Consider the following 25,405-nt stretch of genomic DNA (forward strand, 5'->3'; position numbering starts at 1 on the left):
ATGTGAATAAAAACAGAATGCAATGATTTGCAAATCTCATAAACCCATATTATATCCACAATAGAATATAAGCAACATATCAGAGGTTGAAACTGAGGCATTTTTACAAATTCCTGAAAATATTAGCTCATTTTACATTGTATGGCAGCAACACATCTCAGAAAAGTAGGGATGGGGCATCAGAGGGCTGGGGAAGTAAGTGGTACTAATGAAAAACAGCTTCAGGAACATTTTGCAACTAATTACTTTAATAAGAAACAGGTTAGTAATATGACTCGGTATTAAAGGATCATTTTAGGGAAGCAGAGTCTCTCAGACGTAAAGGTGGGCAGAGGTTTACCAATCTGCGACAAAAATGTGTCTTAAAATGGTTGAACAATTTCAGAATTTTTTTAGTCAACATAAGATTGCAAAGACTTGAATATCCCACCGTCTACAGTGCATATTATCAGTATCAATATTATATAATTAAACTGAACTGGCCTGTCTATGGTCCAGACCTTTCACCAGAAGACAACATTTGGAGCATCATGTATGAAAAATTCAGTAATGAAGACCCAGGTCTGTTGGGCAGCCAGAAACCTATCTCACATAAGAATGGGACAACATTCCTCTCCCAGAACTCCAGCAACTGGTCTCCTCATTTACTAAACATTTACAGACTGTTGTTAAAAGAAGAGGGGATGGTACACGAAGGTGAACATGATCCTGTCCCTACTTTTTTGAGATGTGTTGCTGCCATCAGATTCAAAATAAGCTAATGTTTTTCATGAAATGACAAACCTCAGATTCAACAGCTAATATGTTGATATTGTGAATAAAATGCGGATTTATTAGATTTGAAAAGCATTACATCCTGTTTTTATTTACATATTGCAGGGTGCCCTGACTTTTTTGGAATGGGGGTGGTCATTTTAGTTGTTTGATTAAGACAATATTGTGCAAAACGAAGTAAAATAACATATGGAAGCATGCAATTGGAAGTCGCTTGTAATTACAGGAAAGTTGAGTAAAAGGAAATATATGGATCTATGTCTACCTAGGGCTACAATAAAAACAGACACTGCATTGGCCATCTTTGCTTTTTCCTGACTTAAACATTATTAAACCTTCTGACAGAAGCATATTTCTATAAGCAGATGTTTCTGTTAGGATTCACGTCTGGTAATTTGTGTCCTAAAATGTTTTGTACTCAAATGATTGTAGATAAACAGCAAACAAAGCCCTGATGAAGAGTGATCGGATCTTTACTGCCATCTAGTGATGGAGCAGCTCACTACAGCATAATGGACCGAGTAGAGACCATCTCATGAGGCCTGACCATAATGAAAAGGTCCAATCCTGACTCGATCGATAACATTTTACCATTACAGGCAAATGGAGGAGGGTGCGCAGAGCTCTTATGTCCCTGAATCATATCAGATATCGTTCAGTCTTTTTGAAAGCAGGCTTGAGGATCAATTAAGTAAATTAGATCATATCACGATGATAGGCACATAGGCACAAGTGGGGACAGAAAGTTGTGATGTGGCGCATAGGTTGTCCTGACAGAGGTTAAGGCACAATGGCAGCGTCCTTTTACGCATGACCGCTTCCACCAGCCTGGGCCTGCAGTGACAATCTGTGCGCGAGCATATACGTCTGTGTCCAGATAGAGCGAAGCCTGTAGGAATTCGGTTTAAAACGTGATAAATTCATGACGGATGCATTCAATCACGGCTTGATTTTAACATGCTAACAACTCGGTGACATAACATGACAGTCACAGTCTGTATCATGTAGAAAATTTACGACAGATGCTGGTTCCTGCTCCCACTGCAGGATCTGAGGCAGCGCGTCCACCTCTAATGTAGCAGCGATGCGCAGCCGTGCCGCATGACTCACAACGGCAGAGAAGGCACGGATGTAAACAGGGGGCGGGCTCAGGTAGGCCTAACCTGTACCTGCTCAGCCAATAAGGACGTCGCATTTCGCTGCCTCGTCTCCAATCTGGCGCTTCTCATTGGTCCCCCGCAGCGTCAGTCACGGTGCAGGAGTGAGACGCAGCTTCGCAATCACACCGCGGAGAGGAGCGCAGGAGAGGGCGAAAAATGATTAATCTGTCAGAGCGGAATTTGTTTTCGGGATGAAGCCGCTCTGACATCCAGCCGACCTGTACGAAAACACACAAGCACACACGATTAATGTACGGGAATATAAGATCCAGCAGGTGGTGCTTGTGTAATCGTGCAGGGTCTGGTCACTCGTCTTTGCTGCCTGATCTGCGCGTCGGTTCAGCACCGGACAGCGACCGAGACCAACGGACACTGAAAACACCGAGGGAATCCTGAGGCGGGGTATGTCCACAGCAACACATGTGACTAAAATGATACATTTCAGCAGATGCTATCTTTTCATGTGCATGCAGAAAAGAATGTATTGTTTTGCGTGTTTGTGTGGGATTTGTGGAGCCGTGAACGCACCATTTTGCTCATTGTGGCTTAATGGAGCTCCAATCAACAAATGCCCTTGAAACAACAGGCTTCGCTGTGTTTGCGCGTGTGTTTGTGTATGTGCATGAGAGGTTATGGTTGTTGTTGAAAGCAACTGCGCAATTGTCTGTCCCTGTCCGTTCATATCTCTCTTCTCTGCCCCCTCCTCCCCCTCCTCTGCCTCCACAGTCGCTCCGACCCTCGCTTGGCTCGGGGCAACGCGCGGCTAGATGACTTCACTACATCAACAAGCACCGCGGTATCCTGGACTAATATAGCAGCGCCACACATCCTCCCTCCACCCCCCTTACTCCTCCTCCTCCTCCTCCTCCTTCCTCCTCCTTTTCTCTCTCTCCATTCGCTGATCCTTAGTCCCTCAGTCTAAAGGCACCATGGGAAACCGTGGCATGGAGGAGCTGATCCCACTGGTCAACAGGCTGCAGGATGCCTTCAGCTCCATTGGGCAGGCCTGCAACCTGGACCTTCCGCAGATCGCGGTGGTCGGTGGGCAGAGTGCGGGAAAAAGCTCCGTGCTGGAGAACTTTGTGGGCAGGTAAATTTGACCTCCAGGAATAGTATAATCCCTTCTCCAGCTAACCTTGAGGATGACATAAGAGGCCTATGAGGCCAATCTCTGTGCAGAGTTCAAACCATCTCTCCCTGAAGCTTAAAGTCACCGCTGCTGCACAATATGAAATCACACACCTTCAGTTTTCCTCCAGTCAATAGCCTAAATATTCCAAACTCACACCACTGCCTTGTGGCTACATCCAGAGGAGGGCAGGCATATTTGGGTTACAGCAGCACTTGGGGATTTCAACCCAATCAGCACCAACTGCTGTCACACACAGTCACCAGAAATAGCCATCGCCTTTTTATTTTAGTACCCAGGCATCTTTTCACAGGCTCTAATATGCCGCTGACCCTGTAAAAATGACAGTCATGTTCTGTTGCATAAAATGGAAATTGCAGAGATGCATCACTGCCATTTTAAACCATAATCCTAGTGTACACGCAGAAGTGTCGGAAAACACACATGAATCTTCATCATTTCGCAACGGATTCCGGTAAGTTGCGATTAAATAATAAGTAATTTAAGTTTATACTTACATCAAGATAACGCAATAGACAAGAAATGTTAGACAGAGCAGATGCCTACATGCCTACTACATGATGTGCTTCAGCCTGTTAAAAGAGCCTTATATCCAATCAATAACATACTGTTCAGTTCTACAGCTCTGTGTTTCAAATGCATGGCAGACCTCTAGATTGAGAGCTTGTTCATGTAATTGATTCAAATATCTGCAGAAACAAGCTCCCTTAATATAACTATTGAAACATTTATCTAGCTGTGCATGCTGTATATGTGCACTGGTAGGATATATAAAAACAGAGGGTGTCATTTTTTCCTCTTAAAAGTTCAGTTCACTGGCTTGGTAGGGCATGACTTAGCTTATTAAATTTGCTCTTTATCTTTTCTTGCTCTGGAATATGACATGTATAATAATCTGGGGGATAAAATTTGATGGAAAGACGTAAGTTAAGGGTTGAATGAAAGCTGCTGCTTAGTTGCACCATGGGAAATATAGTATTGTTGTTCCTATGCCATTTTCAGGACTGAGTGATATTTGATTCCTCTAATATTAACACAGGAGTTTTCAACCTGTCTCAACAAGTCCCTCAAGTGTGAATATGCCACACTTAATTTAGAAAGCTTCTACATACAGCCATTCTTCTATCTACTCTGTTGTCTGTGGTGACAGGTGATAGTTGTCCTGAGATCTCGACTTGTTAGCACTGTTTTCTTGAGATATTAAATCAATGTAAGATGATACTGCAAGCCAATGTAGGCAGATAATTAAAGCAAATAGGCCAATACTGACAACCAAAATAGGCTGATATTAACAGCCAATGTGGGCTGATATTGACGGAAAATGAGGGCTGATATTTATGGCCAATATAGGCGGATATTAACAGCCAATGTAGGCTGATATTGATAGCCAATGTAGGTCGATATTTACTGCCAATGTAGGCTGATATTAACAGCCATTGTAGGCTAATAAGAATAGCCAATGTAGGCTGATATTTACAGCCAATGTAGGCTGATAAGAACAGCCAATGTAGACTGATATCTACAGCCAATGCAGACTGATATCTACAGCCAATGCAGACTGATATCTACAGCCAATGCAGACTGATATCTACAGCCAAATTTAGGCCAATAAGAACAGCCAATGTAGGCTGATATTGCCAGCCACTATGGGCTGATCTTGACATCCAATGTAGGCTGATATTTACAGCCAGTGTAGACTGATATTGACAGAAAATGTAGGCTGAGATATTCAGCTTATGTAGGCTTATAATGACAGCCAATGTAGGCAGAAATTGAAAGCCAGTGTAGGCTGATATGCTGTTTCCAGCCAATGTAGGCTGATATTATCAGCAAATGTAGGCTGATATTTACTGCCAATATATTAGCTGTCAGTATAATTAGAAATGGTCATATTTTTGGATTTTTGAAATGTACTTGTTATCAGGGGGCAATGCATTTATCTAAAATGCAATGTATAGATGAATGCCTTCTTAAGCCGTTGGTATAATATATCTCTTATGTTTTACCATCTATGATTTAGATACAGGGATGTTGCAGGTTTCAGATTGATCAAGTATTAACAGTAGTAGTATGAAATATCCTTAAATAACAGTATGAATAGATTTGGGAGTTTTCCGAAAGCACAGTATGTCCACCAGATGGCTGTCCACTGAAATATTTTTTACTGACTGCTCTCCTACTGTTTGAAGTTGTATCAATGTCTTTTTTGGTTGTTTTTCACTGTTTTTTTAAGCTGTTTTAAGGACTGTGGTCATCCAAAGTCCAGAGCAATAGGTAGCTCAGCTCATAGCAAGAAAATAATTCATCTCTTAAGACGTTTATTCTAAAAGGTTGAACATTTTCATATCAGATATATGTACTTGTTGATATTTCTTCCATATGGTTTTATTAGAGGTCTTCTCCTGGGTAGAATAATATTAACTAAAACCACCAGAGTGCTTCTTGAACTTTCATTTTACCAAACACAGCTAGTGCAATTAGCTTCATTTTATGTGTACGTATATGTGTGACCAAATAGTGACTTTTATTGCTTTTTAAAAAAAGCATCTGTGCAGGGTAAGATGGATGCATTGATTTTTTTCCTGCTCAAGCCCTCAATTAGGGTCGTGATGCTGAGTAATGAGTCGTCTGTGCGGAACCATTTGTGCGCAGCACTGAATGAACAAGAAGAGGGCTCGCCTTTCTTAACCCTTACCTCTTTAGGGAGCTCTGGGGGTTGATATGTGTTAATTAGGTTTCTTGGAAAAGACCTTTAGCATAAGGGTTAGCTGTTTGTGGCATCTTCAGTTGGATACACATTTGCACACATATAGCATGAGTCAGTGTGGATCCCCCAAGGAAACAGTGGAGTCACCATTTTTAAATGAGAAAGCTTCTTGTCAGTGATGCAGCTTTTTTTTTCCACCTGTTGTTTATCAGGTCAGTTTGTCCTGTAGTGTTGCAGCATTACTGTTGCAGCTGCAGCAGTTAAAACTACAGAATCATCTTTTTCAAAATGGCTTCTATTCGTCCGTGCTTGCATTATCTACCTTATTTCATACCAGATTAGTGACATTGAAAGGTCTGCAGTTGGAATGCTGTTGCAAAAGGTGCAATTATCAGAAATGTTTTCCTTCAGGAGAGAAACAAAGTGGAGGTATAAAATAAAACCTATGCCCCTGCCTTTGCTTTATTAAAAGAATTTGTTTTATTGGCTGTGGTTTTGATATAATCAGATTTGTCTTTCCTCAGGGACTTCCTGCCCCGTGGATCTGGCATTGTCACCCGCAGGCCTCTGGTTCTGCAGCTTATCAGCGCCAATGCAGGTGGGAGCACACACATTTATACACCCACACATGCAAGCATTTGCACATGCACACAAAGATGCATAAACATGAATGCAGCCTCCTCTTTTCCTCTTCAGAAATGCTTTTTCCCCCTGGCTTTTTTCCCTCTTAAACTGATTTTTTTTTTTTTTTGCATACAAATGCAGCACAGCCACTAATCTAGGTTGTGTGGTCTTTATTTTCATCCTGTCAGAATGGGCTGAATTTCTGCATTGCAAAGGGAAGAAATTCACAGAGTTCGACGAGGTTCGCCAAGAGATCGAGGCAGAGACGGACAGGGTCACAGGGGCAAACAAAGGCATATCTCCAGTCCCCATCAACCTGCGAGTTTACTCCCCACATGGTGAGAGTTCATAATTCTCTCATCTTTTCACTGTCAAGCAATAGCACACAATAACACTGGTAAATCAGAGTGGACTATGCAAGCTGTGAGTCATCGTATTCACACTCTTGTGTGATTTGCTGGCAAAAAGTGATTATAAAAACTGGGTCATCAGAACCAAAGAATATGGTTTTGCTTCCAAAAATTATAAATGAATGAATTCTACATTGTTTAGGAGTTGAAAGGAGGAAGCTATTTCTTTTTAGGCACTTTGTTGATAAGGCTAAAAAGATGAAAGTATGTTGAAATGTTTATATGGCTTTATAACCAGCTTAATTAGGTGTTGTCCTTTTTCACAAGAGCTTTTAAAAAGTCAGATTTGAATGATGAATGCTACTTTCAGAGCTTTATTCAGAATAAAAAAGGGAATATTAATTTGAATATCTTGGAGTCAGTTAGCTAAGACCTTACATGAATGTTTTCTGTTCAAAAACTGTTAGTATGGACAATTAACATCCAAGAATATCAGAGTTGTGTCTTGATATCCTAAGATATTCCTAAATAATTAAACTGTACAACTTCTAAAGCAAGAAAATTGTTAGACTTCATCTTGCACTACCTGCTAAATGCAGTCTAATCAAGCAGCAGTCTCCGTGGTTGAGGGTGTGAGTTATGCATAGTTAGGTGTATGGCTGTTTTTCAGACTCGGGCAACTCTATTTATCCCAAAAATGCAATTCAGTTTTACAGTCTACAAAGCCTTATTAAAAGAAATCAAAACAGCTGGGGAAACATCAGGGAAACAGTCACAGCAGAAATTAGACAACCATATTTACATGTCAGTTACAACAGTCTAGCAGAAAAATATACTACAAGCACTATGAATACAGTGACAGAGTGCATAAAGACGACACAACTCAGACTTAAAGCAAGCACTGACCTGAGCACAAGTCAATTCCTGCTTTCAGCATTTAGCAGCCCGATAGCAGAAAAGATGAATGAGATTGAGTGCCTGTTGGTTTTTCCTTCATATGACTGAAAGCCAGCACAGTGTAGCTGTTTGTCAGGTGGCTTTAAGCTCCCCTCAACTCCACTTCTTTGTCTGTTTCATGGCTGAGCTGAAGTTAGTTTGAGGCAGTGTTTTAAATGGCGGAAGCTGCAGGTTGGCTTAAAAAAAACCCTTTTAGTAGCCAAATGTCTGACATCTCTCAGGTTGCTTCCAATTTTTCCACAGTCTGTACATCTAATGTAGCTTAGTGCTTACTAAAGGTAAATCTACCTATAACCAATCTGGATAAAAGTTTGCTTATTGCACAAAGTCTGTAGGTACATGTTAGTTTTACTATTCCCACCAAAAAATGAAACTATCTGTAGTTTATCTCAGCTGATCAAACAACTAACAAAACTGTCTCACCATTATTCAACATATTTAGGATAAAAGGTGAAAGGGTCAATAAAATTAGGTATGGTTTATCTGTTTAGCCAAACACTAAACACAGTATTGAATCCAATTGCATTGCAAACACAGAGGATTTCAAACATACAGAACTACAAAAAAGATTTATAGATATGTTAGCTTAAATTGTCGAAAAATGTAAGCTAGGTTTATTTAGCACGATATTTTTTCAGCTCAAATCATACAGCCTCCACATCCTCCACGGCTTCAATAATAAAGCCAGTGAGGAAATGCACAAAAAAATGCAGTTCCTTGAGTGTCTAACCTGACATGCCACATTCATCTGGGAAAGCTCCCATATAAAGTGTTTTGGAAGGGCAGGGCTTTTCAGAAAATTCTTGGAAGGTGATTAGAGGAATGTTCTGCCTGTCATATTCATGGCGGGCGAACCTCTCAGTGAATAAAAGTGGTGCCAAGGCTGGTCGGGAGACGTGCAAGCATGTCTTCTCTGCCAAGAAAAGCTTTCAGTTTGGCCCTTTGCTCTTGTTTTAAAAAGAAACTAATAGCTACTGCGGCAGCAGCCGTTGGATACACTGGCAAACCCCACCCTTAACGATCTCAAACCCATCCCCCAGCAAGCTGGGAGAAGAGCAAAAACATCCTTTCTGTCATAAAAATCTTTTAGTGTTGCTCTATGCCCTTGTTTTGATAAAGAAATGTTGTCTAGTTCTGAAAAACCTGCTGCTGTGGCTATGCCTGAGCAAATCACTCCTCTAGCAGCCTTTGTATATACCCACTCACACAATGACTAACCCTTTCCCCGCTAGCTCTTACAAACTCGTGTGAAGTAGGTCGCAGACGAATGAAAACATCTTTTCCATTATGCAAAGATTTTAGGGTTGTTTTTATTCTTTATTTCATACAGAAACATTGTCCAGTTCTGGTCAACACTATACCAGAGCTGTATCCAAGCTAATCGCCAAACGGGAGGCCGCAAATGGCTTTCAGTAAAACTAAACCCCTGACGTATCTACCGCCTCATTCTCCTCAAATGATGCTGATTGGTTCGAACAGTGTTCGGTTTGGCACAAACGTTGTGGATTGGAGCTTTTCAAGATGGATTTGCCTGATGACAGAGATGGAGTCTGGCAAATCTGTCTGCTTTGCAAGGTTATGACCGTCTTACCTGACATGGCAGATAGTCTGTTTCATAAATCCATTGCATGGGATGTCTGATGAAAACATGGAGTGTGGCCAGTCCATATGATTTGCAAGATCATTACTGAGTGTCTGCTCAGGGATGACTCCAAAACTAGGAAGATTCATCAACATTCATAATAAGACAGCATTTTTTACCACACTAATTGATATGTTTATAGTAAAAAACAGTTTTGATCTGAATAGCTCATGTTTTTTATTCACACTGTAAGGGGGAGGGGGTTGTAATGCATTCATTTTGATTATATCAAAGTTAAGAGTTATGTACAATTAGTAGAGGCTGACTGACTGACATGTTGCTGTATTGTAGCTGTCAAGGAGGCTTAAAGCCCTCCTCAGCTCCATGTCTTTACCTGTTTCTAGATTGTCAGTTTGAGACAGCATTCAAAATATATTGACTCTAGTTAGCCTTTATTTAAGTATAAATAATCATTGAGGACTTCCTCGTTTGCAAGTGTGTGGAAATACTAAAAAGAACATAAAAACAAAATTGAAAAACGAAGAACCATGTTAAAACAATCGCACATTGTGTTGAAATGATTTCAGAGCATCCTAAATTGTCTGGGAGAAACTAGAGTCAATTATAAGACCTTGTTGTGAATTGTTCCACATTTTAGGAGCACAAAAGTTGAATGCAGATTTACCAAATCCAATGTCCAGTGATCCAGTTTAGCATAGATGTTATGTAGGATGGTGTACGTCCAATCAGGGATTTAGAGATAAAAAGATACAGGTGTTTATCCCGCCTCAGTGCCAGAGAAGAGAGATACCACATCCATGTTTTATACAGTCTATGGTCCTACATCAATACCAGTAACTCCAAAATAAAAGGAAGCATCCTTACATCTGCATTTACAATGATTTGTCAGTTAGCTTGGTCTGTCATTAACTGTGTAACTATGTGATTTGTGAGGTTTTCTGCAGCTCTAAAATCTACACAAAGATATTAATTACATTTTCAGGATGTAAGTAGTAAGAAATGAATACACATATGGATTAAATAATGAATATAACACTGAACAGATTTTTTTGGATGTGTTTAGTACAAAAACATTGCACAGTTGATCTAAAGTCCTCACAGTAAACAGTGAATTTCTGACTTTTCCCACCAAAATGTTACAAAGTCATAGCCAGCTTTTCTTATATTTTATTCCTGTGACTTTGCAGTGCTGAATCTGACTCTCATCGACCTGCCGGGGATCACTAAGGTGCCTGTTGGGGACCAGCCTGCAGACATTGAGCAGCAGATCAGAGACATGATCATGCAGTTCATCACCCGAGAGAGCTGCCTGATTCTGGCAGTCACCCCGGCAAACACTGACCTAGCCAACTCTGACGCTCTGAAACTGGCGAAGGATGTCGACCCACAGGGTGAGAAACGGAGGGAGATGATGGAAACGATTTTTGGAGTAATGGAGGTGGTAGCAAAGATGTGGAAAGTGAAATTGGAGTAAATGAAGCCTGGATAAAAAGGCCATGTGGTTAGTGAGTGCAACCTGAACCAGCTGCAGGGATGGCGCTCAGCGTCTGACCTTGTTCAATGACTTTCTAAATGTGGAAACAGAATTTCCCCTCACAGATTGATCAGTTGTCTTGTTTATCGTTAGAGAATATTCAGAAGAAAACGAAGAGCCTTAAAAGATGACAAATATGATGGAAGAAGAGGAAAGAAAATCTGTAAGAATGAAATAAAACAAACATGGAAGAGATGAAGATAAGAAACAAGGAAGGTCAAGGAGGAGAAATGAATTTAATGCCTATGTAGTTTGACCTTCAGACGGGAGAGGAGAAGGGGATGAAATAGCTCAGAAGCAGAGAACTCGGACGAAATGACCTTGTCATCTTGGAGAGATGAATTGTATTAGACAAAGAGAGTGAGGTGGAAGAATTTAAAAGGGAGCCGGTGGAGAGGAGATGGAGGCAGCTAAATATGCACAGATTGGATTAAGATGCAGACGCAGAATGTTTGTGTTTGTTTTAAAATGAAACACTATCTGTTTAAGGCTTTTAAAAAGTACTAAAAAGTTTTAAATACAAGACTGTAAGGTCCTAAATTCCTTGCTTATTGTTTTTTACATGTGCATCTAAAATGTTGGAATATCATGCAAAGTTTCTTTTTTTCCGTTGATTTACTTCAGAAAGATAAATCTCCATATATCCTAGATTCATCTCATTTGAAGTGAAACATTTCAATACATTTTTTCTTTTAATTTTGATTGTTATGGCTTACCACTCTCAAAAATCCAAAATCCACTATCTTAAAATATTCGAAAATTGTGGAGAAGTCCAAGTCCAGTGTTTCCTGTTTTCATGGTCAGTGATGGTTTGAGGTGTCATGTCATCTGCTGTTGTTGGTCCACTGTGCTTTATCAAGTCCAGAGTCGATGCTGTCGGTCATCTACCAGGACATTTTAGAGCACATCATGCTTCCCTCTGCTGAAGAGTTTTATGGAGATACTAATTTCCTTTTCCAGCAGGACTCGGCACCTGTCCACAGTGAAACCAAAAGTATCAGAAACTGCTTTGCTGATGGTATTACTGTGTTTGACTGGCCAGCCAACTGGCCTGTCCTGAACCCCATAGACAATCTCTTGGTAATGTCAAGAGAAGGATGAGAGACTACAGTACAGATGAGTTCAGGGCTGCTATCAGGGCAACATGGACTCATAACACTCCAGCAGTGCCACAGGCTGACTGACTCCAATAAACATCACATAGATGCAATAATTTGTGTAAAAGGAGCTGCAACCTATTACATCTTCCAAAAGGTCAACATTTCTGTATTATAAATCCTTTTTTGGATAATGGATGAATCTAAAGTATATGGAAAGCCCACTTCTTAAATCAAATCAAAGGAAAAAACAAACTTCTTCATAATATGCTAAGGTTTTGAGAAGTGCCTGTATTTATCCAAAGAGGTTGTAGAGTAGTTTTTCTCCTTTTGTTTGTTATTTAAAGGTTTATTCACAAGATTTTATTGAAACTCTCCCAGATCTGACATTATTCAGCACATTCATTATCTGTCCCACTGAGCTATCAGTCCATCCTCAAAGCTCTGCTTTGATTCATGCTAGCAAGTGAACTATATGTGATTGCATGATGTATGCATGTAAATGATTGGTACATGCGGGGTTTTTAATGCAATGTGGTTGGTGTAATTTTTGTCTTTAATATCAGCACAAAACACACTTTACTGTTAATGTGATGGTTTGGAAATCTAAGATTCAGAAAGGTCTTAAAATGTATGAAGAGAGTCTTGATACAATTTTAGTTTTAATGCCAGATTTTCTGTATACACCCTGCATGAGTGAAAGTCTGTGGCCTTTGAATGAATTTAGCCTAAATGAGCAGCAAATCAAAGAGGACTATTACTCCTGTCACTCATTCACACTATAGCAGTGGTTGGAAGAAGATGGTGCAAAATACTCCCATTTAGAGGTATCATCAGTTTTTTATGTTACTTTTAGGTTCACATTCCACCAAAATATAGCTTTAGGTTATATGTTTAATTTCATATTTATCATGGAAGAAAGGGAAAGTTTAGCCCTATTAGTTCATTTGTAGCAGCATCCCGTCTCCTAACTCTTTATGTTATTTAGGTCTTCGGACTATTGGAGTGATCACCAAACTGGATTTGATGGACGAAGGCACAGATGCACGAGATGTGCTGGAGAACAAGCTGCTTCCGCTGCGAAGAGGTGTGTTTGTGTTTAACAGGAGCACTGTCATTCACTTTAGAATTCTCCCTCTTTCTTTGTAATCAAAGTTTCTAATAACATTTCCCTTCTAGCTTCTCTCACTTCTATTGTCTGTTTATCTAGCCTGTGCTGTTTGTCTTTTTGTATTATGATTCATTATGCCCCTCAATTTGTGTCCTTATTTAATCATTCTCAGGATATATTGGAGTGGTGAATCGTAGTCAGAAGGACATTGACGGGAAAAAAGACATCAGAGCTGCTCTTGAGGCCGAGAGGAAATTCTTCTTCTCTCACCCCTCGTACAGGCATATGGCTGACAGAATGGGCACCCCGCGTCTGCAGAAAGTGCTCAACGAGGTGAGTATAGATTTTCTCTTGGAGCTTTTCCACAGAGCACTTTACATGATTAATAAGAGGGCGGCCTGTTTTTTTTTTCACTGCTATTCTACTGAACATCAGTGTGGGTGATACAAGACTGTCAGTGGGTGGAAAATGTGCTTTCTAGTTCAGCTCCTAATAATTTATGATATCACTCCAGCGATCCACGCTCCCTCTTTGAATGTGATTGTTATGTTGTCTTTGAAGTCTGTAATGCTAAATCTCCGTGCTTCTAAAATACCCACAACATAATCTCCAATGTGATTGTATTTTGTTCCATTTTGCTGGCTTTCTGTCTCAACAGCAACTGACCAACCACATCCGGGACACCCTGCCAGCTTTCCGCAGTAAGCTGCAGTCCCAGCTGTTGGCTCTGGACAAGGAGGCCGAGGAATACCGGGGATACCGACCTGATGACCCGTCACGCAAAACCAAGCAGCTGCTGCAGTCAGTAGCCCGTTTTTCCCACAACAGGAGCTTTTACATTACATTTTGTTCAGAAAACCCCCAGCACCTGTTGTTTATAAGCTTATATTTTAGACTTCAGAGGTCTTAAGTGGTCTTTTATTTGCCATATTTTATTCTTTCAGGATGGTGCAGCAGTTCTCAGTGGATTTTGAGAAAAGGATTGAGGGCTCAGGGGATCAGGTGGACACGGTGGAGCTGTCTGGTGGAGCAAAAATCAACCGCATCTTCCATGAGCGTTTCCCCTTTGAGCTGGTCAAGGTGATATATTAGACAGGAAAGATGGAAAAACAGCACATAAATCAGCTGTTGTGCACTTAGTTGGCCTTTCTTTTTGTTAAAGTTATGTTTTATTTTTTTCTAATCATTAAATTAGGTTCAAGGATTTTCTCAGATCACAAGTCCCCTTACACCCTTTAAAATTTTGACCGTATAAGATTTAAAGAAACATGTAAGTGTAGGCAAGTCAGAATAAGATATATATAAAAAAAAGCCTCCAGCTGCGTCTTTCACCATATTCTGGCTTTTTCTTTGAGACTGTGGCCCTCATTTATCAAATGTGTTTACACCAAAAATTTGGGTGTCATTTACAAGCACAGATCAGCATTTATCAATCTCTACTAGAGTGCATGATACGCTCAAATCCCACATCTGGTCTGAGCATGTGTACGCAAGTTTTCAACTCAGTGTGGATTTGTGGTGCAGCATGGATCTGGCAGTGATAGATTAGATATGGCTTCTGAAAGTTATTTAACATCACACTAAACGTTTGACAGTCCCTGTGAGCAACGCTGCTTTTTAAGTGATGCTGAACATCTCAAGCTTTCAGTTGATTTCCTTGTTACTTGTTGCATGTGATAAATGAGCCTTTCTTTATCAATTTAGTAATATCATAGACAGCCGCTTTCACTAATTATTAAAGTTTGTCTGTACCCGTAATACCACAATATCATGGGAGATTTAACCAGAACAGAACTGCAGTGATTCAGAAAAAAAGATGAAACTCAAGAGGAAACAAGCTAACTTTAGCTTCTTTAATAGGAAGTATTTTTGGACCGCTGTAAATAATTTAAGGGTTCAATAGAAAGAGGAGTGATTTACATCAAATAGTTTAACTGTATAACCCTGGAGAGGATGTTTAGGAGCTGACAATGAAAGAACAAAAAAACATTATTTTATAGTCGATCATAATCAGTCGGCATGTCTGGAGATTTGAATAATTACACTGTGTGTTGTGTGTTGCACATGGACGCGTGGCTGGAGGCTGCAATAGACAGGAGCTCATCCAGCACTATGAAATATAAGAATTATTACTGATATGTTTGAAATGAAAGCTGTTAACATTAAAGATATCATTTATTTATTTATTTATTTATTTTAGGGGGGACCTTTTTATGCCCTTATTGATAATGGAGGACAGTGGATAGAATCAGAAACAGGGATGAGAGAACTGGGGAGAGACATGTGGGAAAGGCCGCAGGCCACAGGCTGAATTCGAACCCGGGATGACCACATACATTGGGTGTGCCATAAACCACTAGGTAGTGTTGGGCAATTAATTGAAAAATAATCAGAACCGACATTTAGACCCAATAACCGACATAAACCTGCTGTCCTGCCATCCAATACTACACGGAAGCGCTACGGAGTAAAACTTAAACTGCGGGGCGGCGAGGGGGGGCTTGCTTTGAGCGTTTCTCTCTCTCTGCACATCAGGCCAGTGTTTGTATGAGACATATGATCAAAGTAATACGTGACCAAACAATCTTATCTGGGCGTCATACATTAGTAAATTAACCCCAAAGATATCTAGTTATAGAGATCGGTGCCATCTGTGATCAATCAATAGGTGCACAGTGGTTGCTCGCTCTGCAGCTCTCTCTCTGCACAGAGACTCTTTCATCAAGTATCGTGCTGATTCTCAGTGTGAATTAATAAACATCAAACTTCCTTGCACGGATCAGCTGTTTTAAATCAATTTGCGGGTGAAAACAAATAATGACGACGTACGTTGAAAGGTTATTTACTATAAAAAAGGTTACTGATGATAGAAATAAAGCAGAAACACAGTTAGGGAGAGAAAGAAAGCAGAACAGGTGAGAAACAGGTGAGGTGCTGTGTGTGTAAACTATGAAGAAAGGAAGGGGGTGCAGAAAATATATAAAATATACAGAATTTTAGTTATTTGTTTTAAAATTAAACAAATATTCACAGCACAAACTGAGGCAAAGGGTGGAATAACTGTTCATTAACCGTAATTGAGGAAAAGAGTTAAATTAATCGTGATTATGATTTTTGCCATAATCGCCCAGCCCTACCACTAGGCCACCTGTGCCCTGTAGATATCAATTATAGAGATGTTTCATTTTTTTTAATTGGCCACCAGACATCTTGGGCTTTCTTAGATCTCATTTTGAGTCTCATGAACAGTCAAAGGAAAGCAGTTTATCTCTGCCGTAAACAGGTATATCACTGTCTGCCCCTCTGTACTTATAAATAGCCTTTATTTATGATAATAATACCTGAGGTATCACAGCCACTCTTATCTCAGTCGAGGAAGTTTTAGGCTGGCATCCTTCTGTGAATGTGCTGCTTCTATTAAGAGCCTTTTTGTTGATATCTACACAGCTGACCCAGATGTAAGCTATTGTTTATGTTATAATCCTAATGGAAAGCATTGTGGTATTATCATATATGGGTTATATATCACAGATGAATAAGTGAAATTTCTAATATCAGCTGGAGTTCAGTTGTCCACAACAGTGCTGTTAATAACAGTGGTGATTTTCTTCCACACCTGGTGCTTCTAATTCCCTTTAATGCCACTTTTCAGGCTAAAAAATGAACAAATATTAAATTTCCCTTTACTTCTCTGACATGCTGGCTGAAACCATGATAAAGGGATTGCGGTGTCACTGCTGTATTATGTATATCCATGTCGGAAACTTTGAGGGCGAGGCCAGGGCATGTTATTCAAATGACGATTGTTTGCAGCCCCTATATTTATTAACGCCTTCTTAGTCATACACTGTTATTTGCCAGATACCTGCATAAATCTTAACTGCACTTAGAACAGTTGAAATAATGACTCCCCTACTAAACATTTTTCTTTCAATTTTAAGATAATTTATTAATGAGAGCTGAAAATAAGACAATGGGATTTTTTGAAGTCTATTTCCTCCCCTTCTTCTTTGTTCACAACAATATTCCCTTCAAACTCCCTTTACACACTATTATCTATGTTTGATGGCCTTTTATTTTCTCTTTTAGTGAGTTTCTCTGGAATGATCCCTAAATAACTTCTCTTTTATCAATTGCTGTTTGAATTCATAGTACAAATGATGTTTTATGTACTACTTACAGTCTATTTTCTCCTTTTCCCAGTTTCCTCTGTCATAATTATATTTGATCTCTCTCAGTCTGCCGTATTCAAGCTGTCACCCATCTTTTATATTTGTACGTCTGTATTCTTGATATACGCTGTCTGAACTCCTCCTCCATTCTCCTCAGATGGAGTGTGATGAGAAGGAGATGCGTCGTGAGATCAGTTACGCCATCAAGAACATCCACGGTATCAGGTAGGAATTTGTCACGTGATTCCTGAGAACATACTAACCTGGGATCTTAGCTCTCTCGTGCTTCTCTCTCTTACGAGGCACAGGTAAAAATGCAATGATTAACAGATAGTTAAATACACTAATGATGTACTTAGCATCTCAACAGGTTGAATTTGGTTTGGCTTAAACACATTTTTGGATCAGGATTTGTGAAAAGGGAAGGGCTTATTGTCTTCCTTTTTTGTTATCTGAGTGTCTCTTTATGTTTAAGTGTTTATGTAGTAGAAGTGCTCCTAAGCAAGAGAGGATCCAACATGTTAAGACGTTCACAACTAAATTAAAGCTGGGATTTTCTCTAAAAGCTACACCCAGGCTAGTTCATGTCATAAATATTTATTTTTATGACATCAGTTTGGTTTTAATCAGGGCAATGACCCCTTTTTCCAGATTGCATGCAGTAATAAGTTTATTATCGCTGCTAACAGAACTCAAAGACGATGAAAGTAGAGTTCATCCAAAAGGGAAACCCCTTTTCACAACAATCGTTTCTTGTTCTCATCTTTTTGGTGCATCTTAGGACTGGATTGTTCACCCCTGACATGGCGTTTGAGGCCATCGTAAAGAAGCAGATCATAAAGCTGAAGGAGCCGTGTGTCAAGTGTGTTGACATGGTCATCCAAGAATTGATTAATGTCGTACGCCAGTGCTCCACAAAGGTAACCCGTGTGGTTTATTATTCTTTTTCTTTTTTTTACAAGGTTGGTGCATATTAATCAGCATTTTTGTTAATATGGCAGAGTTAGCCAAAAGGGTAGTTCCATCTGCAGTCCCTGGTCAATGAATTCATTTATGAGGCTTTGTGAGTTAGAAGCAGAGGTGTTGAAGTATGAAAAAAATAGTTGGATAAAGTTGTTCACAGAAAACACTGTTTAGCGTTTTATGAAAAAAAAAAAAACGGCATACGTAATTGGGAGGAATCCTCCTTTCTATCGTAGAGTAGCCTTCTCTGGGATTGAAAACTAACCACATTTTAATACAAATACTTCTTCAAAATATTGAGTGTAGCAGCTAGGAAGTCAATTTCAAAGAAATGTTGGGAGTCATCCAGCCTATCTCCAGTCATCTGTATGGGGTTGTAATTAAGCAAGAGATTGTCAAGTCCAGGCAAAAATGCAAAAACAAAAGGCGAAGGACTCAAATGCAGGAATGAACTAAGGAGGGTTTAATTAAACAAACAAAAGAACTTACTTAAAAATAAATCCAGGGAAACAAAACTCAAAGTCAAAATCCACAGACATAAACACTAGAGAAGCACAGGGAGAATCACGAGGAATAACACTGGGGAGACATCTGACAAACTGACAAAGGACAGGGAGAAGCACAGAACTTAAATACACAGGGAGTGATTACACAAGGAGAGACAGATGTGGGTAATGAGACTCGGGTGAAACTAGTGAGGGTAATAACGGTGGAGGGAAACTGAAGCAGGAAGCAAAAATGGAATCTCACACAAGGGAAGTCAACTACAAAATAAAACAGGAAACATGGAACACTAAACAAGAAGCACACAAAGACTCAAAGATAACAAAACTGTACTAGAAGCTAAACAAAGGAAACACTGAAAACACAGGAGGATTCAAAGAAACTACAGCCAAAAGGAATACAAAGAACACAACACAAGGAGGGAAACTCAAACACAGGGAGGGAAAGGGATTTACAAAATAACACTAGAACATTACAAGAAATAATGAAACACAAAAGGTCATAACTAAGCACTAGAAACACTAGAAAACAGTAGAGAAACTCAAGAACATAATAGTACAAAACCTGGACCAAAACAGAGATGGAGTAAACCCTGGACTGGTTGCCAGTCAGTCACAGAGCTGACATGTGGAGACCAGGAATGCACAATATTATTGGCCTATATATCAGTATGGGCAGGTATTAGTTTAAAAGGCAGTTCTCGGTATTGGCAGATACATTTCTGTCCAAATTTACAACCGATCTTTTGGTTGTGAATATCAGCATTTATAGAATGTAATTTTATTTTTCCTTTATTTCATTTTAAGTTTCATGCCTTTTCCCTCTCTTTTTATCTGCTATTAATTGTCTTACTTTTGTTTAATTGCTAATGATGTGATGTCGTCTTCTTATATGTGTGTTCATGATTTTACTGTCATATAATATCACTGTCTTTCCCTATATATTTTCATCTTTCAGTATTTTAACTGCCTTCATCATCATCTATGTCCTTCCTTTTCCTTTAATTATGCTAATAGACATCTGTATCAGTTTGTTTTGACTTTCTGTTTAATTATCAAGGCTTTCTCTGTCTAGTTTATTGCTAATTTGTTTTTCATTTTTTGTGAATCCCTGAGGTCTTGCTTTTGCTGTCTGTTAAAGCACTTTGTAAACATTTGTTTACTTACTTGATTATTATTATTATTAATAGTTTTTGTGTTCATGTATTCATTTAATTATCTTCCAGGCTTTTATACTGTTTTGTAGAGAAGGAAAGTAGGCAGAATTGGAAACAGGAATTAGAGGGAAAAAACTGAGAAAATTGTTCACCATCAAAAGATATCCAACCAAATATTGATTTAAACAAACGTAAAAAATAGAGTGTTAAATAAATGTAAAAGATGATAACTTTTGTGTATTCATTGTTGGAATATCATAGTTTCCATTTTCAGTCAAAAAATACTCCGCTAGTCATCATATGTAATGAGTGATAATGTTTGTCTTGTGTTTCAGCTTGAGTGCTTCCCCATGCTGCGGGAGGAAACTGAGAGAATTGTGACGTCTCATATCAGAGACAGAGAAAGTCGGGCCAAAGACCAGGTAACTTTCTAGTAACAATGAACACTAACATTAAAAATTACTTAGACTCACATTTAAATAAGTGTTTTCTCTTTAAAGACAAAAAATTCCCGTAACATCTTGTCTGCAGGTTAAATGAAAATCAGATTCACTTATCTTAGCACAAAGATTGCAAGCAGGGTGAATTATTTAGCCTAGTTTTTTTTTAGAGATAACAAACATATAGTATATTAGAGCAGTATAGCACAAAATCTCATTCACCTTTTACATGTGTTAAATAAATACTCCTGTTCACAAATTTCCTGCAGTACTCTGTGCATTGCACATTTCATGCAAATCATTTAATGAAGCTTTAAACACCATTTTCTATAATGTCACATTTATTATAGAAGCACTGCAATGCAAGAAAAACACCGGTGTTACAGGATAAAATGTAGCCCTGTTCTAGTTGTACTTTAAATTAAATGAGATGTTAAAAACAGAAAGAGTCCTCTTCGTCATTGTGTGGTATGATGAGCATATTATGTTATTTCAATAAAAAAACTAAACAAAGAGGTGTTCATGTGCGCTCTAAGATCACTGCCTGTGTACAGAGGAATATCTCTTTCAGTCTGGTTTTCATAAGTTTTTCTGTTTAGGAGCATCCTCAAGGTACCGTGCACTGTAGTGAGTGGTGTAATAGCAATCACATGTCTGCAGGTTCTCTGTACAGTCATCAGTCATCAGTTTAAAATATATAAAGAAAATACACTGAAATGCTTCCATTGAACCAACATTTAATTAGTAAGATACTTCATTAAACTTTCAATCAAACTTTTACCAGTATAAAAGTAAAACTTATCCCTAAAGTATCATACTGTTTCTCATAAAATTGATCTGAAGTGGTATCATGGAAACTGTTTTGTGTCATTCCAGGTTCTGCTGTTGATAGACATCCAGCTCTCTTATATCAACACCAACCACGAAGACTTCATCGGCTTTGCTAAGTAAAGAAACCATCTATTAGCACGACTCCATAGTGATGAATTATTTATGATTCAAAATGTCATCCTGGTGAAAACAAATGTTTACACAACGTCCTTCTTTTACCTCTGTTCACCTTTTTACTCCCTGACATTCCCGTCTGTCCTGTTGCCTTTGTTTTTGTTGTTTGTCCGCCGCAGTGCGCAGCAGAGGAGCAGTCAGACCAACAAGAGCCAGAGTTCAGCGGGGAATCAGGTGAGAATTTGTCACGTCTTGTCGGCCATATACAAAAACAAACAGAAAGTACAAGGTCGGGGACGGGTGCACAACCACACAGCAGCAGGATGGCTGCTCCAGAAAATAGAGAGAGAGTGAGAAAGACTGAAATGAAAGAGATATGCACTGGGTTGCACCAGCTACCTCAAAAGTTTGAATGTAATTTGTCATTAAGGACAGAGTTTATACATTACTTTCTTGTAAGATGTTAGAGGAGTTGTGATAGTTCCAAGTTAGGCAGAAGCTACAACTTCAATCTTAGCTCCTAGTAGGTATAGAGTCCTCCTTAAAATATGGTTGTCATGTGTTGGTTTATGGTTCTGAAAGATGGGACAGCTTAAAGGATAAGAAGGAGCAGAAGGTTTTACATTGGCTGTTTTGCATTGGCAATTGGATCTCTTGAATAGTTTACATCCTTTAGAAATGTATGACTTGGATTTTTAGTCTGCTTTCATTTTCTATAAGCTGAGATACAGAGTAGGATTGGGCTGTATTTATTTTTTAATTCAGTTAAACCATTCCTAGATTTTTTTTGCAGCAGAATACAGTATAAATGCAAGGTGTTTAAAAACCAAATAAGACAAAAACAAATACATTTATGATCAAACACTTGTTGGTGTGCATGCATGCCTCCTGCTAGTGGAGCCTCTTAGCTCAATCCTTTTATATAATGCATCAAGAAAAAAACAAATAAAGAATCAAACAAAAAGACCCAACAAATGATGTTTTTACAGGCTTACTAGTGATTTATAGTTGCAGCACTCACATTTTACTGGTAAACTGAGTTGCATCAGGACAGACAATCAAATCAAGGTTTGCCATTTTTCCCTCTTCCTCTGTGCACAATGGCATCTATGTGCTGTCTTTATTCCCTCTCTCAGAGACTGAGGAATAAAAATCAAACACTATTATCAGACAGGAGCTAAAAATATGAAGTATTGTTCCATGTGCTTTAAACAGAAAAAGATTGCACAGAGATAATATTTTTTCTGCACTGTGCAGCAACAGCGAGCTCTGTTCAGCTGCAAATTCACAAAAAGTTACAGACTACTTTAGTACTCCAAATAACCACAAATACCAGTTAATTTCATCTACGTATCCCATTAAAGGGATATTTTAGTATTTTTGAAGTTGGGCCATATGAGGTACCTAGCAGTAGTAGTGACATTAGCTTCCAGTGATTTCAGTGAGCATTGCTCCTTTAAGAAGGACCCACTGGTTATACCAGCCAGGAAGCTAGTCTATACGGTGTATCAGATGGATAGTTTCTCCTCAGAAATTTGCTGGTAAAAATGGGCCACGAAACAATGTTGGCTCAAATGTACGCACTTTCAAACATTTTTGAAGCATTTAATTTTTACCCAGTAAGCCTCTGTGTTTTTTGTCATTATTTTGCATTGAAAGGGCATGTAACCTGTAGCCAAAGCTCGCTTTGCAAAATATTGACAAAAGCACACAGGGGTACCACAGTACTGCCCATCTGGTAAAAAGAGGAACACCAACCTGCTGAAAATGAACCTCAGCTGGGAAAAATCCACTGTATGTATGAGCAGTTATATTAATGACTGCCGTCAATTGTTGTAATTTTACACTACACTGCAGACTATCAGAGTCTGATATAGTTAGTTATCATATTTTACATACATTAATGTAGCCTTTTGTGGATCATCAGCAGTTAGAATATATACGAGCTGTTAGCCTATTTAAATAGATTTAGGCATAAGATGTAATACCCTAACAAACTGCATTAAAAAAAATGCTTTGCACTGATTTGCACAGCAGAACTTAAGCATAGCTGGTGCAACAGACTGCTGATCTCCCATTTCAGTAAATCTTTCCTTTGCGCATTTTATTTTACTTATGCTCATATATTAGCATTGTTATATTTTTTAATAATGCATGCTGTGTTATGTTTAGTTTGGCACCAGGTTTGTACTGTGTTTTATTTGTTCCTTTGGTTTTATAGTCTTATCTCACTTTAAGAAGCACATTGGGTTCTGTTACTTTTTTCCACCATCATCACTGGTGTAGTTGTTGAGACGTTTCCCTTTCTCTGAACCCCCTCCTGTGTCATCAAGGTGCCACTTTGCATTTCATCCCCATCCCTTAGTGAGAATCTCAGCTGCCCTCTTATGGGTGTGTGTGGGTGAGTATTGCACATTGTGGGTCATGGTTTGCAATGTCCTTTGTGCCTGCAGTAACACTTCTGCCCATTGTGTGGTGCTCTCTCCGGCACTGCTGCATAACAACCCGTCAGCGTCTCTTTCTTCACTCTGACAGGTCATGGTTTTGTAAGCTAATGTTGGGCAGAGGCTTTTTCTTTAAGACATGTTGTACTAGGAAAAAGCTGCCATTTTTTTTAGGTCTCTAAAGCCGCCACATTCCTTCCTGTTGCAGGCCTCCTCTCCTCCCGCATCAGGCTTGATTGTAAGAGTTTACTATCTAACCGTTTACTCTCTAACACCCCCTCCACCCACCAAAGTCTGCAGACTACAAGGGGTTGCCAGCTAGACAAAGAATGAAATGTTTTCCTCATTTTGTTGTAAAAAAGAGAATCTCTAAGTCTAAAATTTGCAGTAGAAGACATTGCACTTCCCAAATACTTAGTGTGTTTGTTCCTCTGACAGAAAGGCTTTGTAACGGTTTGGGTAACCTCCTTAGTGAGTCTTAGGCGGTGCAAGACTGACAGTAATCTAACCTTATGATCACTTGGCACTGAGCCTGCAGCCTTGTTTATGTAGGGCCTTTAGGGTTAAAACACTTACTGCAGCAGACACACATGCTCTATTGTGTACTTGAAACACTTGTAACACAATGGTAACCTTTAACTAACACAGATCCCTGCATGACACTGCACTGACACACACTCTTTGCTATTTTCTGAAGGAGTCACAGAGACACACCTAACCTGACCTCACACACATTTAATCACAGCTCATGCATCAGACATGATGTGTTGTTTGTTTCATCTCTAATAAAAGATTACAGTTGAAGAGCTCCTGCTATTATCTTGTGTGTATTTTAATTACTCTTTTTAATACTGATGCAACCCCTGACTTTCTGACCTTACCGTCCCCTCAGGTGATTCGTAAAGGCTGGTTGACCATCAACAACATCAGCATCATGAAGGGAGGAGCCAAAGAGTACTGGTTTGTGCTGACAGCTGAGAGCCTCTCCTGGTTCAAGGATGACGAGGTGGGTTTTAATCACATTTTAATCACTCGGGGTTCCCATGGATCCTTAAGTCTTAGAAAGTCGTAAATTAGAATTTTGAAATACAAGGCCATAAAAAGTCTTAAAAAGTCTGACTTTTAATTTGGAAAGATCTTCAATTTTAGATGATGCCTAAACTGAGACGTGTCTTTAATTATTCTTGGTTTCTAGCTAAATTGACTAATTTTAACCAATCTTTTAGGGTGTATGCTTGTCCAAATTAGTGGCATAAAATTATTTTCTTCCCTTACAATAATTAAACTTTTAAATTGATAAAATAAAAAGAGAATAATACATCAATCATAATAATAAAAAGAAAATAGACAATAATACTGATAATAACAAATCCAAACAATATTAAATTATTCTATTAAACAATAATTAATCGTATTAAATACATAATTGATAATTACACTGTTAAAAAATAATTAAGATCTATTTATTTATTTATTATTAATCATTTCAGTAGTTTTTAAGGAAAGAATATGGAGTGTTAAACATTAAAATATACAAAATTTCAATTATTTGTTTTAAAATTATACAAATATTTACAGCACAAACCAAATCACATGTGGAACAATAGTTCATTATTCGTAATCAATGAAAACAATTTCATTTAATCATGATTTTGATTTTTTCCATAATTGTCGAGCCCTAGAACTGAGTATTCACATCTTCATGGTGTAGGCA

General features: G+C 38.8%; 1 protein-coding gene across 1 annotated transcript in view; it reads left to right on the forward strand.

Moving 5' to 3' along the window:
- The first annotated feature begins 2,041 nt into the window (after positions 1-2,041).
- The window catches only part of dnm3b (dynamin 3b), a 38,107-nt gene continuing 14,743 nt past the window's right edge, over positions 2,042-25,405 (forward strand). Inside the window, exons 1-15 of the mRNA XM_041803931.1 lie at positions 2,042-2,336; positions 2,661-3,024; positions 6,316-6,389; positions 6,604-6,753; positions 10,513-10,716; positions 12,945-13,043; positions 13,240-13,400; positions 13,726-13,868; positions 14,012-14,147; positions 17,397-17,464; positions 18,021-18,159; positions 20,198-20,284; positions 21,179-21,249; positions 21,427-21,481; positions 24,584-24,697. Coding sequence (XP_041659865.1) covers positions 2,864-3,024; positions 6,316-6,389; positions 6,604-6,753; positions 10,513-10,716; positions 12,945-13,043; positions 13,240-13,400; positions 13,726-13,868; positions 14,012-14,147; positions 17,397-17,464; positions 18,021-18,159; positions 20,198-20,284; positions 21,179-21,249; positions 21,427-21,481; positions 24,584-24,697 — 1,662 coding nt within the window. The 5' untranslated portion in view covers positions 2,042-2,336; positions 2,661-2,863. The remainder of the gene's footprint in view (positions 2,337-2,660; positions 3,025-6,315; positions 6,390-6,603; positions 6,754-10,512; positions 10,717-12,944; positions 13,044-13,239; positions 13,401-13,725; positions 13,869-14,011; positions 14,148-17,396; positions 17,465-18,020; positions 18,160-20,197; positions 20,285-21,178; positions 21,250-21,426; positions 21,482-24,583; positions 24,698-25,405) is intronic.

The sequence above is a fragment of the Cheilinus undulatus genome, linkage group 13 (assembly GCF_018320785.1).
Source record: "Cheilinus undulatus linkage group 13, ASM1832078v1, whole genome shotgun sequence".
NCBI lineage: Eukaryota > Metazoa > Chordata > Actinopteri > Labriformes > Labridae > Cheilinus > Cheilinus undulatus.